Source organism: Dipteris shenzhenensis, chromosome 26, assembly GCF_047967505.1.
Source record: "Dipteris shenzhenensis isolate YYH24624 ecotype China chromosome 26, Dip_SZ_1.0, whole genome shotgun sequence".
In the NCBI taxonomy this organism is placed as follows: Eukaryota; Viridiplantae; Streptophyta; class Polypodiopsida; order Gleicheniales; family Dipteridaceae; genus Dipteris; species Dipteris shenzhenensis.
Genome location: NC_141621.1, coordinates 11,152,840 through 11,168,845, shown reverse-complemented (window position 1 = coordinate 11,168,845; position 16,006 = coordinate 11,152,840). Strand labels below are relative to the sequence as shown.

The window sequence follows — 16,006 nt, the reverse complement described above, 5'->3', positions numbered from 1 at the left end:
GTAAGACATTACAATCATAAGAACATAAGAAATGTTACTCTACCAAGGATCCTAGTACTCGCATATATCGGCAAAGCAGCATTCAATATACGAGGAGCGACTACATTTTGTGCTCCACTTGCCACTCATGACTTCCACATACAAGGCACTATCAGTAGAAATAGTACAAAATCTCTCAACACTATATGCTGATTTGGAACTAATAGTTTTCGACGAGGTTTCCCTTATTGAACAAAATACATTCATCACTGCAGATATGCGGATGCGTGAAATAAAACACAACCACTTGCAGCCATTTGGTGGAGTCAACATTTTGCTTTGTGGAGACTTATGCCGAGCAAGTCCCACAAAAGATGCATGGATCTTTTCTGATAGAGCCACAGCATTGTCTATGGTACCCTCCATTTGGAAAGAACATGTCATGTACTATGAGCTAAAAGAACCAATGCGACAAAATGATAGCACCTTCCTCACAATTCTGAATCATATACGGTTCGGCACCCAAACTCTTTTTGATCTTCACTATATAAACAACCTATATAATCACAACCCTCTTTCAAAAAAAGACACACCACACCTATATTATACGAACGCAGCAAAAGATAAACACAATGATGAAGTATTCCAATTACTAACTTTAAAACCATACCTCCTTACCGCAGAAGACATTAGACATAAAACATGTAGCAAAACGATCAACATTCTGATAGATCCCAAAAGTACCGAAGGACTTCATGCAAAATTACGCCTAAAAGTTGGAATGACAGTCGAGTGACAGTCGAACTTTGTTTAGGAAATATGGACATTGTAGATGGCTTAGTTAATGGAGCAGATGCCACTTTTATGGATTCTAAAATTGACAACAAAGAATGAATAATATGGTTACATTTCAACAAACCCACAATACGTTTGAAAATGCATAACATGAACACAAACTTATATATTCACAATATCAATCCTTCATGGACACCAATATTGCAAGTAACATGCGAATTTCAAGTAGGGAAAATTTTCCTTAACACAATTTGCAGAAAACAATTCCCTATTCAACTAGCAGCTGCTCGAACCATTCATCGTTCACAAGGCCTTTCAATGGATACCTTGGCCTTTGATCCTACAGGAATAAAATCACATGGACTAACTTATACTGCACTATCACACGTTAGAGATCCCTCTAACCTATTTATTTTGCACCCTTTGGAGATGAAAGACATCAAAGTTGACACAACTGTTGCTCTAAAAATTGCACACTTGTTAAAAACACGACAATGGAAATTCGACTACATAGACATTGAAAAACAATGTGAGACTTACCAACTCTACAATCACTAAACACAAGAACATACCAAAAGCATAAAGATGATATAATAAGCGATATTGTGCGTACAAGAAACACACTCCAAAAGTTATGAAGACCCTAGCATTACAAACTTCAAACATGTTACAGAAACGATGGGTGTCGGAATTACAACTTACTATAAAATCAAACTTAATCTACTAAAAATAAACAATATTATTCTAATAATGGAGTACAATGCCTTCTCACTATATTTAACAATTTAAAAAAAATACAATTGCCATTGTAAATGTATATAAGCATCCCACAACAAAAACTCAAGCTCTAATCCACTCACTAGAACAAATACTAAAAAGTTTAAATAAAGACATTCTCACATACATTGTAGGAGACTTTAATATGAACTACAAAGTAGTGTTCTAATATGGAAAAACTTGTTACACTCATGCAAAAATACAACATGAAACAAATAATATCTGACCCAACTACAATTCAGAGATCAACATTGGATCATATCTCGACGAATTCATTCAATGATAACCAACTATGTGGAACTCACTACGCATATTGGTCCGATCATTCTATAATATACACGACCATTTCTCCTACATAGCAGGCCTAATGAATCATATTCATCTTGTTTTTTAGTTTGTTAGTAGAAACCAAGACTCATCAGCTATGACGATTTTGTACGTAGATATCGATCTTTGGACGTGTTTTAGTTACTCTCGATGACAAAAGCGAAACTGACCATTCGTTTGGCAGGTTACTGGACTGGAATTTAGTGGGGAGAGGTATCAACCAGGCGAGGTAGCGAGCAAATGATACCACCAGTCAGTGAATGTCTGGCAACCCTTAGTATGAGCTCTCGCCAGGGCTCACATCAAGATTTCCCGAGACGTGATGAAACTTCGAATTGGATTTCATTTGGCTGAAAATGCCACAGAAGAATCGAATCCCCAATTTTAACGGCTTTCTATAGCCACGACCTTATCAACGCCTAATGATTTATCCAGTGTAGTGGCAACTGCAGTCCTGGCTTGTAATTCTTTTTAAGTTTGGGAGGACTTTACGCCTGTATGCATTGCGGGTGTGTTCGGGTAATTTGACTTATTTCCATGCGTGTTTAATTGTAATTTGACTTGGAATTAAACAATTACTGGATGTATATTTCAACGGGCAGAACTGGTGTTGGACTGTAAGGGCTCCGAATTTCGATTCATGTCGCACATCTGTTGTGCTCAGGTATGAATTTCTACAACATTGTGCACTTAAACTTTACAATCTGAAGTCGAGACGGCCTAAGAGAACCTCATCGCGTTAGTGCTTTCCAGAATTAGACAATTACATCTTGTATGTTTCAACGGGGGGGATGTTGGATTGTGAGGGCTTATTAGAATTTCAATTCAGGTTGCACATCTGTGCTCAAGTACAATAGAATAGGTAATAGGTATAGGGGGGTGTGGGTCGGGGTTGACTGAACCACGCAGGACATGCCTGCGAGCTGATAGTCAGTAGAATACTCCACGCGCCTACAAAAATGCTTCGAGGACGGCTCTATGGGACTTTACCGATATGTGAGGTCTCTCCACATGATCAGTGCAACTCAAACGCTCGCGTAAGCTTCACAATTTCACTGGACGATCTGGCCTCCTTCAGCAGTTGTGAACTTGTCTTCCAGAAGGAGAAGTTGAATGATAATCCTTTGGATCGCCACCTTTCGTTCAAAACTTAAGCACTGGAAAGGCTTGCCTTCTCAATCGGGAAAGAGTCCTTCGTAAAATAGCCATTGGCGTCGCTGTGAGGGACGGTCCTGTTTCTCTGCCTAAAATTCCACACAACAGCAACACCCCCGATGAGAACCGCTGCTATGGCAACGACGATCATCCCTGTCATTAGCAAGAGAAACACGGGTCTCTTTTCTTTTCGAAATCCTGTTGCATGGTCATCCTCCCGCTTTAATGCGAAAGGAGAGGTGCATTTCGGATAGTCACCGGATCTTGGGCCACAGAGATTCTCATTGCCCTTGAAAGAAGAGGAATTGAACCTTTGACAGCTGCAGTTCAGAGGGAGCGGTCCTTCAAGCTCATTAATTGAGACGTTCAGCATCACGAGCTGCTTCAGGCTGCAGATACTCACCGGGATTTTCCCAGTCAAATGGTTTGCCGAGAGATCCAGATGCGTCAAGCTGGACAACCGTGCAATCTGCGGGGGAATTGTGCCTGTCAAGTTGTTGTTCCTTAAGACGAGTTTCCTTAAGACCCTGCAAATGCCAATATCTGTTGGAATATCTCCCAACAAGGAATTGTAAGAGAGGTCTAACGTATTTGACTGCACAGCATCATCAAGTTGAGGTGGAGCATGGGTGTGAAACAATGACGAGATCTGAGGAGGAATAACTCCGGAAAGCCGGTTGTGCGCTAGATTCAGATAACTCAGATTGACAAGCTTGCCGATCTCTCCTCTTATGCGCCCTGTTAAGTTGTTGCCTGAAAGATTGAGTATAGTCAGGGAGGAGCAGTCGTACAACTGAAAGGGGATTACGCCAGTAAATTTGTTTCGTGCCAACGACAACATCTCAAGAGCTTCAAGGTTGCCCAACTCTTTGGGAATGATCCCTTCGAGATTGTTATCATCCAGCGTCAACTGCTGCAGGATCGTCAAGTTCCCCACGAAGCCAGAGAGCTTTCCAACAAGACGGTTGCCAGCAAGCTCGACGGCTAACAATGTCTTTGAAGCCCAAATCTCGTCGGGAATATCTCCAGAAATCTCATTATCTTCCAAGTTCAGAACAACTAAAGGCAGCTGAGAGAAATAAGCTGGAATTGTGCCAGTAAACCGATTTGATGAGAGATCCAGCGTGGACAAGCTGGAACACCTTCTAAATGCCTCGTTGAGATTACCTGAAAGGCCATTGCTTGAAAGCTCGAGGTAAGTCAACTGCCCAGCATTGCAAAGTTCAGGGGGGATGGGTCCAGACAGATGATTCTCGCTGAGAGAAATCGAATGTACGTAGCTCAAATTGCCCAGATCAGGCGGCAACGGACCGTAAATATGATTCGAGCCAAGGAGGAGAACACCAAGCATTTTCCATCGGCTGATCCAAGCAGGCAGGCGACCGGAGATCCGATTGCCTTCTGCTGCAAAAGAAACAATGCTCTCAATGAGGGCTAGCTCAGAGGGGAGCTCTCCTTCGATGCTGTTCCAGCTCGCCTCAAGGAGTCTAAGGCGGGAGCACCCACTGAGCGAGGCTGGAAGGGGCCCTTGAAGCTCGTTATTGGAGACGAGCAAATTGATCAGGAACCGGAGTCGGCCTAGGGAGCCAGGTATCCCTCCCGTCAACCGATTGCCAGAAACGTCAAGAAATCTAAGCTCGCTGCAATTGCCAAGTTCCGGCGGTATGCTCCCTGTGAGAAACAAAAAACAAAGTTGCCAACAAAAGATCAGTCTCATGAAGAGCAGACACTCTGGATCCCTAATAACAACCAACAAGCTAGAAACGTAATGCAAAACCCTTCACTTTTGCAACACTTGTGGTGGAGTGAGAGAACCTGAAAGATAGGTTTGACGAAGTGAAAGAGTCTGTAAGCTACTCAGATTGCCCAATGCAGACGGTATAGTCCCTGTCAGCTGATTTTGCCCAAGCTGGAGGACCTTGAGCGAAGTGAGGCGGCCTAACTCTTCAGGGATCAGTCCAGTAAACGTGTTGTTGTCGAGGCTGAGCTCTTGCAACTGTATAAGCGTGCAAAGATCAGAGGAAAGGTTCCCGGATAGCAAGTTTGCACTGAAACGAAGCACGGACAGCTTCTGGAACTTTGCTACGCTTAGCGATGTGAACACCTCCCCGGAAAACGAGTTGGAACTCAAATCGAGGTACTCTAAGTTGGAGAGGTTGCTCAGCTGCTGCTGGATCTCTCCCGAGAGGGCGTTTCCACTAAAGTCAAGGTGGATCAAGCTTTGCAGTTGCGCGATCTCCCTTGGGACACTTCCATTGAGGCAGTTCGAGCTCAAATCAAGGTAGCTCAGTTGCTGAAGAGCCCTAAGCTCGCTAGGAATGCCTCCAGACAACCGATTCCCACTCAAGTCGAGGCGTGTGAGTGCAGTAAGATCGGCTAGCTGCGGAGCTAGCTCTCCTTCGATATTCAAACCGGAAAGGGTGAGATCGAAAACGGCACCCTTAGGAGTACAGTGGACTCCAGTCCAACCGCTGCATGGAGATGTCGATCCTGTCTCATCCCAGTCGGAGAGGCTACTATCGGGGTCGGTGATGGCTCTTCTGAAAGCTAGAAGTGCTCTTACATCTGAATCCCTTAACGCAACTCCAGCTTGCTGCATTAAGCCGCTGCTGGCCCCAGGTTCCCGCGCTGATCCGCTCGACGTGACGAGCAGTGGTAAAACGAAATGCAAAATGAGCACGAGGAGTAGAGGCAAATTCTTCCGACCTTCCATGTTGAGACTGAAATATATAGGAGCGGGGAATGCAGTATTTCGGCAGAGTAGACGGTCGCAAAACCTATCGGATGGCCGGTGAAGGAGACGATCAAACAAGACAGTCTTCGTCTCGTCACGAAAATCTTCTCCACGATAATTCTCTCACAACTAGGCGTTGATTTAAACAACTTAAGCTTCCGATGCCGATCATAATGCAAGATATATAATCATGAGTATTCAGATTTCAGATCACTACACAAAACGTGCTTCAATCTCCATAGTCGCATACGTACTACTCAGACTGCTACAGCCCATCAATCAGGCCACTAATGGAAGGCGGCTAGGTGAAGCCGATCCATACGCAAAGGCGCCCTAATTGTGCTCGCAATGCAAGGAAGAAGGTACTACGACAGGCCCAAGAACAAGAAATGCAGCCAGGAAGGATATTTATTGGCTAGCTGTGCGGAACAATTGAAAATTTGTGGTGACAAGCACGATGGACGTCACAGACGAATTTGCGGTGACAAGCACGATGGTCGTCACAGACGGGCGTTGTGCAGCGAGCTTTTCAGCAGGTTGCTTGTGTAACAGAGCATGCGTGCCGGAGGGTGTTGTGTACTGCAGGAGGAGAAGCTGAAGCCGCTGCACGTAGCTATAATCTGCATATACAAGTAGCCTACGGCAGATCACTGAGAAGGCCCAGGCAAAGCTGATGACTACAGCTGGATATGAGCAAGGTTTCGTGCCAGAACGGGAAACAAGAAGAAGCTGAGGAAAAAGAGGGTAGGGGCGAGATGTCTGCGTAAATAGGAGCAGAAGCTGCGATCAAAAGAGTGTCGGAGAGGGATATGTTCACAAACTCTGAGGAGAAGAGGAGAATGAAGGGAGGAGAAGCAGCAGAAAGCGGGGAGAGAGGGAGGGAGCTAAAGTGTGCGAGGTTGAAAGAGGTGCCATGTACATAAGGGTGAACTTCCAGACAGAGATGAAGGAGTGTGAGAGACTGACGAGATCTCGAGCAGGTAGCTTCCAATCTAGATAATGCTGAAGGTCCCTACAGACATGAAGATGAAGAAGATGAAGCCGAGAGTGAGACTGATAAGATCTCGAGCAGGTAGCTTGAAAGGTGGCATGCAAGCTTGTTCACGTCTGCTATATATTTATATATATGCATGGAGGAGATACCAATCTGTGTAGTAATTAAGCACGTAGAAGAAGGACGTCGTGTTTTGGGTACTCAAGGCGTAGAACAGATTTGCACGCTTTTTACATAATTGCATTGTGGTGTTGAACTGTTGATCGTGCAGTCAACGTATACATAATACCAGTGAGACCCCAGACGGTCCAAGGTTCTGTGTGTTTATTATACAAACTGTAATAAGAAGCGGTGTAGTACACTGTACATTGTATCAGCAGCTTCTGCTATTTCAATTCAATTAACGCCGCCCTGCCCCTACAGTTTGTATGCACCACACACGTCAGACTTAATTGTCCACCCCTGCTGCTTTATATCACACACATGGCAGCCGTTCTTGTCCATGTGGCGACTCCCCTGCGCGTGTGGTTCGTTTGTTCGTTCGCGAGTAGGTGGCCGCACCTGCCAAGTGTGCGACACAGCTCAGCGCCCGGCTGCACGCGTGGCAAGGCGAATGCGACGCACTACCAACCTTCTGGGTATGCTGATGTGGCGGGAGAGCATGAGATTCCCGAGGGACAGGTAAGCAAATGCATGCAGCGCGCCTTGTCGTAAAATTGGTGCTGACGAAGACTAGCTACAGTGGTGTATGGAGGACCGGCATAATTATAATGGGGTTGAAACTTTGAGATGCTTGAGGCTTGGACGGAAGCGCCGGGAGTGATTGGCAAAGATTGCGAGCCGTCAGACAATCCTACCCGCCTCTGAACCACACCTCCCCATATGACCACCCCCTCCGGCTCACAGACAGCCCCTTCATTATTGCCATGGACCCCATGCCAACAGCATTAGATAGCCATTCTACATAGCCTCCCCGCGCCCACGCAAACGGGCCCCCCACAATCACACCTTCGTCCTCCGAATCAGAAACTCACCCATTCGTCCACGTCACGTGTCCCACTCCCCGTCCTGCGGCGAATCTCAAGAATCCTTCTGTCCCCACCTTTGCATCATCCGCCACGTGGCAAATCATCGAGTTCGTACGGGCTGTAGCCCCTTCTTGTCGGTTTGGACCAGACAGCAGACAAGACGGTCTCTCTTATAAATTTAGCTCACGTATTTAGTAGCTCCTAGAATTAGGCACTCCCATCCGCTTTAAAAGTTTAACACACTCGCTTGTCCACGTCCAACGACAGAATGGCACTCCCCAGTCCGCACACTAGCTAGTAGCAAGAACCTTTGATCTATCGGATAGTAGAAGTTCGAGTTAGTGCACACGACGCGCAACTCATGGAGGGTTTTAGAGCCCGTTCCCACATGCAGCAAACCTGGTCTTGCTTGAGCTTCCATCGTTCCCACGCCACGCTCCTTGTTTCTCGTTGCCAATTTGTACTAGAAATATGTTTGCGCTGGAGATAGGATTTCCAACTCGCCACCCGAGCAAATAGGGACTTGGGATAGAAATAGCCTCCGATTCCTCTCCTCCACCTATGAAATCCATTTTCCATCGTCACGTCAGGTTTCGCGGGTTGTCAAAGGGGCCCATTCTCAATGATTTTATGTTTTTGGCGCAGCATGGAGAGGGTGGGAACGCTTGCCAATGCCTGGCAACGATATGCCAGGGTTTGGCAAATTTGCCAAGATCGCCATACGTGGGAATACGCTCTTAGACGTTGGCACATTCTTCGAGAGGGAGTTGAAGCGTGGTTGGTTTTTGAGATTTGCAACTCCAAAATGGACGGTGCCACTTGTAGCCAATAGAAAGCTGCCATCTGGTCCTAGCCATGGATTACAGTGCTTTTAATGCTCGAAAGCTGGTACAGAAGAAAACTATCATGGAGCGAATTAACATCAAGAAAATAAGATTAAAATTAAATAAAGATATATTTCTTCTTAGGCCAATCAAGATTACCCAACTCACATTGTGAGAGGTCCCTGCATGTACATACAACTCCCTTTCAAACGAGAGAGACCTCCCTTAAATGCTTCAAACGAGTGGAGGCATTTAGGCATGTAAACAAAATCATGATTGGGCACTAGCTACGCTTTTTCCTCTCGTGTGAACTCAGTCATTTAATTCGCAGGTTTGAATTTTTGACCCTATTGCAGCAACTTAGGTGTTCAGAGGCCTTTTGCAGAAGCCCCAGACTGCCGTGTCCATCCCTTGCTCCTCAATCATTTACTTCCGTTCAAGGGTGTTGCAGAAAATACTGATTACGCAAGAGATTGCAGAGGTTTTAGAGGCTTGTATGGGGACATAGTTAAACTTTTAGAGGCCTGTTCAAGAGCCTCTTGCAAAGAGGCCCTGCATCGCAACTAGTGATGGTATGGGGACGGCCTCTTAGAACCCTCCACTAATGCACATGCCTGGAGACTCCGAGGACTACAAAATTTGGCCACATGAAAACCTGATATGATGTCAGTTTTATAGTTTTGGTTTTTCTTCGCGGTAAAAGACTCAATAACTTTCCATTAAAGAAAAAAGAAAGGTCGTAAAGTAAAGAAGAAAAGCAGGAATCGTAGTTCCATATTCTCCCTCTCATCCTAAGATTCTCATTTTTTTGGCCAAAAAATTGTATCGCTCTTTTAACTTCCTCTATTATGACCACAGCGAGCACTCATCCATGATGAGGTCTTCAATCAACCAACTCATTTCTCTGCTTCCACACATGCATGATCGCCAATTTTATAGTTGCTAGAAACCTTGTTTTGAAGGGCACTATTTAACCAAAACCACACCCTCAAGAAAAAGAGACAGGTGCAAAATTTGGAGGATGGCACAAAAATTTGAGAACAAATTAAAGCACCCTTGCTGTACAAATTGGTACAAGAGTGCAAATTTCCCCACCAACCAAAAGGAAGCTCCAATCTGGCCATGGGTTGAAGTGCCTTTAATGCTCTGGAGCTAGTAGATAGTCGATGGGCATTCCCTGCAAGTACTTATGCATCTCTTAAATGTTCTTATGGTGCAAGAGTGCCAATTTCCCCACCAACCAAAAGGAAGCTCTAATCAGGCCCTGGGTTAAAGTGCCTTTAATGCTCTGGAGCTAGTATATAGTCGATGGGCATTCCCTGCAAGTGCTCATACGTCTATTAAATGTTCTAAGCTGGTCGAGTAATTAGACGTTTGAACACAACATTTGCTAGTTATGGCACCAACTATGCATTTTTTACGCCGGTGCATAGGTTTAGAGGGTTGCTACTCCGTGAATAGATTTGGGGCCTTCATTAGAGAATGGAGCAATGGGAGGCTATTATCACACGCTCCTCTAGCTTTGCAATGCAACTTTCTTACATTAACTAAGGAAGTCTAGGACTTTTTGGCAAAATAATTTGAATGTTTGAGCTCTCCCGACCCGTCTGCCAATCCATGTGCGAATGGCTAACCCGATTGTAGTATAATAGCCATGTGGAAGCACAGGATTTCAGAATTTGAAAAAACGTCCTAGTCCTGGCCAAAGTAACAAGTTGGACTAATGACAGCGTGATGGAGTGTTGCTGAATTTTTGTCCTAAGACTACTCCATCTTCCTCCTGCATTCCAGATATGGCGTCCGTGTCTACTCCATCTTCCTCCTGAACTCCAGATATGGCGTCCAATGCCAGTCGTTTTTGTGAAAGACCTTTGGTGTTGTCACAAAACCTTTGGTGTTGGAACCGATAGCATTTCTAAAGACGACAACGAAGAGACTGTAGACTGTAGTCTGTATCTGCCCATTGGACGTCAGTGAGCCCAATTGGACTGTTCAGACGCAGGCGATTTTGCGCCGCCGCTGCATATAATCTCATGCACAGATGCAGCACCGCCATTGCACTTACGTTTTTGGCCAAATTCTATTACACCGCGCATCTTCGGGTAATGATCTGTGTGGAGTCTGGACCAAGTCTGCACAACCGGGAATCGTGCTGCTGGAGTTACGAAGTCGAATTGGTACATTGATGTACCATGCTGTGGACTCTTGGAAGCAATTCGGTGTGTTCGGCCACCGCAAATGTCCGACGGCAAATTCACGGCTACGGCCTCCACGAACTAGGCTCTGCAAAACAATTTCAGCTCGGCTTTAGCGTAAGGCGTGCCTGTTTTCAATATTATCGGTGAAACATTGCTAGCTTGCAGGCTCTCCAAAAATAAGCGCGACTCCCGGTCTCCAAGGTAAGTGTATACGTGTCTCGGACGTTCTTGTGAATGATCTTTTAACTTTCCAATGAAAATTGTGCTCCTTGAACAATTGAGAGAGGGGTAGGGTGAACAGTGAGCACTTGTACACTGTCATCACTGTCATGTGCCAAACAGAACTGGTTTTTCCTTCGCTGGTACAAACACTGGACGGTCGCTGCCGACAGCCGTTCCCGGCAAAACGGGCACCGACGATCCTGCAACGAATTCCTGCGATCCACGATATCGAGTAACAACTGAGGAGACTACTTCAGCTTATTATTAAACAATGAACTTTCGTCGAAGCTCCGTAAAAGATCAGGAACCAAGGCTATGGGATATGGGGTGACGTGAACGCAGAAATGTAGATCTAGCTAGGACGGTTAAGCTATAATGCTGCACTCTTGAAGGGATTCGGGGTACTATCTATTATCTAAACCCAGAGTCAATCACACAAGCTCAGACGCAATGAGAACTGTGGGCCTGGTCCGTGGCCGCGATCATCGCAGAGTCTGAGATAAGGAAGGGAGAGTTGAGCAAGGCTAGATGCAATGCCTAGCACGTCATGTTATTGACTTAGGGAAAAACAGCTGCATGCGTTTACTTAGGAACAATGCGTGAGAGAGATAGACTGAACTAGTCCTGCACGCGTTAAGAGGAGGCGCTCGTCCCATGAAACTTGCGTGTGTCTGTTGTAGCTTGTGTGTATGTGTTGTGGGTGTGTGTGAGATGTAGTTTTAACGAAAGCCTCAAACATTGGATGAAGATGCCAGAAATCATCTTTGATTCCACTGCTGCCGCACGATTCGTTATCTTGATCTTATATTATTCGCAGGGAGTGAGTCAGGTGACTCAGGTTAAAACTGGGGGTGCCAGTGGCCACAGGAGCTTTAGTGATGATAGAGGTGGCTGCCGCGTACAAATTTCTTGAGCAGAGGTCACATGACAAGCATTGCACTCACCTTTGCGTGAAAGCATCTGAACAAAGTACGAAGCCTGATCTTGATTGTGCTTCACGTCCATCACTCCCACTTACCTCTCTCTCTAGAGTCTACACTCAAGTGCGATAAAGCCTGAATCCACGACCAGCTTTGGCATTGCAATTGCCTTTCCGGTACACTGCCGAACTCGGACTTATCCATCTCGTCAGTCCTGGATTTACTAGGACATGACATACGTGCTGGAAAAAGAAACGCCATGCGAGGTTAGCAATGTTTTGTGGAAATCGTTATTATAAGTCGGTGATCGTTATGAAGGGAAATCAGAAATTGGAGTCTTACACATTTTCCATAAGCTGGACTGTTCAGATAGTGAAAGGATTGTATGCTGTGCAGGCTTTGCATATAGGTTTCCGTGGATGCCAGTCGCTGCCTGTGGATCCTGGCATATTTTTCGCAGTGCATATGATCAGCAAGGCCCTTACTAGGGAACAAGCTACCACAGCTCTATTGTAGGAGAATCCATGCGCATCGACACTAGCCCGCAATCAGGTGTAGTCGATCAAGCGTTATTCCTAAAACTTCAGACTAAAAGTAATTTGCATGAAAGGAGTAATGCAGAGCCTGCAAGTTGCAATGAGGCAAATTCGGGGTTCAGATTGGAGTCTCATTAAGGGGTGTTCAGCCTTAATAGAAGAAGATCATTTACAAATTTTGGCCCACTTGCTGAGAAACCCCAGCCCTACGCTGCAAGCAGCTAAAACAACCCAACATGGGTTACCCGTGCAAGGAGGCAAACCTGTTATCCAACTAAGATCTCGCAAGTTGGCTTTCACCAACATAAAGATAGGAGATTCCTGAAGCCTATTTTTGAATTCCCAATTCACCATTAACACTAATGCTCTAAGGTAGGGCCAGCATGCCACCAATGAGAGTCGAGGCATCCCCAATGAGAGAGATCCTCCACTGGGTGCCCAAGTAAAACTGTATCATTCCCGATTTTTGGACGACCACATCCAGGCATCCATAAACCTCCCCGAGCCTTGCCACTACACAATTCCACATTAGGTGTCTCACTACCTCTACTAACTTCTCACACAACATGCACATTGAGTTGATGGGTATCCGCTTGTCCAATTTGCGCCTTACTAGGATCCAATGATGCAGTATCTTCCATAGGAAGCACGCCTTACCTACAACACACCCTTTTCGGACCTCATGCAACCTTGCTTGCCACCATGTTGCATCACACTCAAGGCCCATTCTCGGTTTAGCCCTAGCACCATTGCTTGTTTTTAAAGAGGTATCGGTACAACACTCTTACTGCGATTTTTGAAGGCTAGCTAGTTTTGCCCAACATCCATTGGCTAACTTTACCCATGCCTAGCATTATATAATTAGAGGGCCCCCGTTCCGGCATTCGATCTATCATTGCCTAAAGTAGATCCGACCCTCTATTGATCACCCTGAAGCGTGCCCAGAAGCACTATCTATCACTGCCTAGAGGGCCACCACTCTGATGGCTCTAGATATCCGACTTTGGCTAGTATAAAACAACATTGACTTAGTGGTGGCAGTTCTTACTTAAAGAAAAGCTTTGTGTATTTGTCTATTGTTCTTAAAGAAAAGCTTCGTGTATTTGTCTGTTGTTCGTTGATGAAGACGTTGCACCTTCCACCAATAAAGCCCAAACTTGCAAATCAAGTAGACCATCTCTTCAAATTGAATAGGTTTGAATGTTTATATACTTTTTATTGTGGAAAGCACCTACATGCTCTTATTGCTTTAGTCAAAAGCTTAGCTTTTACATCAAACTAAATCAAGGGCATTAGATGAAACCAGATCAAGGGCTTAGATTCATGAGGTTGAACATGCACACTATTACAAAACTAGGTAGAAATGGCAACCCAAAAGTGACATTTCGACATTATAAAATGGCACTTTCTTGCCGCCATTTCCACATGTGCCATTTTTTGGAAATGGCAACTAAAAGTGCCATATATGTTTGCCATTTTTATGTCTATAATGGCAACCTAAAGTGCCATATATTTTGCCATTTTTACGTATGAAATGGCAACTAAAAGTGCCATATAATTTTGCCATTTCCACATACAAAATGGCAACCACAAGTGCCATATATTTTTATCATTTTTATGTCTGAAATGGCAACCAAAAGTGCCATGTATTTTGCCATTTTTACGTATGAAATGGCAACTTAAAGTGCCATATAGTTTTGCCATTTCCACATGCAAAATGGCAACCAAAGGCGCCATATATTTTTGCCATTTTTATGTCTGAAATGGCAACCAAAAGTGCCATATTCTGCCAATTTTTCATATGAAAGGGCAACTAAAAGTGCCATATAGTTTTGCCATTTCCACAACCAAAATGGCAACCAAAAGTACCATATATTTTTGCCATTTTTAATGTATGAAATGGCACTACATTTGAGATCAACTGTGAAAGAAATGAAAAAAGGTGACATAAAAGTTATGTTTGAAATGGCAAAAGGTGACATAAAAATTGTCACTTATTATATTCAAAATGGCAAAAGATAACATAAAATTTGCAAGATTTCATGTTGAAAAATGGAAATAAAGTGACATACAAAATGCCGGTTATTATGTTACAAATGGCAAGAAATGGAATCACAACAACACAAAGCAACTATAGACGCGCAAAATAGCGGGCGCGTCTAGAATAGCAAAAATACGGGCACATCTAATAGCACCTCTATTTGCGCATCTATTAGTGTGTCTATTAGCGCATCTGCGCTGTGACTTAGACATGGATTTAGACAAGGATTTAGATGCAAAATAGAGAATACAGTGCAGGCTGGTAAATGTACATCACTACTTTCCTAACATTGCCCATGATTACCAAAGCAGGTAATTTTAACAAAAATATCAATGCTTTTTGGCAAACTCATATATACAAAAATAAAGTGAGATGAGGAGAATGAGACAATATGTAAAAGAGTTTTGCCAATATCAATGATGGTCTACGATTTAATCTCATCCTCAATGAGATCAACCCTTGCCAAACTATCTACTTCAAAATCCAAACCAGTGTTGAGATCTACAAATACAGTCAACCCACTACTACTTGTGCTACTCATGTGCTAATCAAAATCAACATCACCAATGGTAGACTCGTCCTCATGGGTAATGGCCTCAATATCTGTATCTCCTATCTCATGATCATCCTCCTCTCTCATATCACGGTCATCCTCACCTCCATGGCCATGATCATCCTCCATATGCTCCATATTAGTAAATGTACTATACATCACTTTGGAACGTGGCATAATAGGTATGACATGCCACCACTTATTATTATCCACCACTGGTTGATAAACAACCTAATTCAAACATAAATACAATCATGTTATTTTCCTTGCATCGAAGGTATCAAATATTTAAAAGTGAGTATTTTTATATGTGTGTAAAATACCTGTTCACATTGTTGCGGTAGTTCTAGCGTGTCCTCCTCACTTTGCCAAAACTTTGTGGAGTCAATAGTTACAAAGCCACTTGCATGGCATTTGATTGTTGCATTAGGGCCTCTTTCCACGATGTCCTTAAACCACTTTACATTCAAAAAATACACAAAGAAGTGTCGAAAGTCAAGCTTAATAATATCTTGGATTATGCCACAATAATCATCCATGGCTCCATTGGCTCCCTCAAAGCTAGCAATGACGCCGTAATCTTGTGTGTTTCTCTTATCATTAATCCGTTATGTTCAAAAATGCTTGCCCTCACACCATATAGCATTGAACATAGTACACTACACCAAGACAAAATCAATTAAATAAGCAATCTAAATTGTTGAAAGCTCCTAACTTATGCATAACATTCTATATACCGACCTTGCTCATGCATCCCCTAGCATACTCCCATTCTTCCATTGTGATATGCATCCCCTTGTCTCTCTCTACTCTCTCCATTTCGCCAAGTAGCCAATCCACATGAATATCCTTTGGAAGTGCTCTTAGATGCTGAGGGTATGGCACATGAGATCCATGGTGCGCACGAAAGATGGCCCTTTCTC

At 44.1% G+C, this 16,006-nt stretch overlaps 1 protein-coding gene across 1 annotated transcript; it reads right to left on the bottom strand.

The window, feature by feature from the left end:
• Window positions 1-2,499: 2,499 nt before the first annotated feature.
• On the bottom strand, window positions 2,500-6,844 carry LOC147884665 (uncharacterized). Its single transcript, XM_087397588.1, has 2 exons — window positions 4,849-6,844; window positions 2,500-4,704 (listed from the first exon to the last, which is right to left on the bottom strand). The coding sequence occupies exons 1-2, from the start codon at window positions 5,744-5,746 to the stop codon at window positions 3,029-3,031; spliced, it is 2,574 nt and encodes an 857-aa protein (XP_087253714.1). The 5' UTR covers window positions 5,747-6,844; the 3' UTR covers window positions 2,500-3,028.
• Between the last annotated feature and the right edge of the window lie 9,162 nt (window positions 6,845-16,006).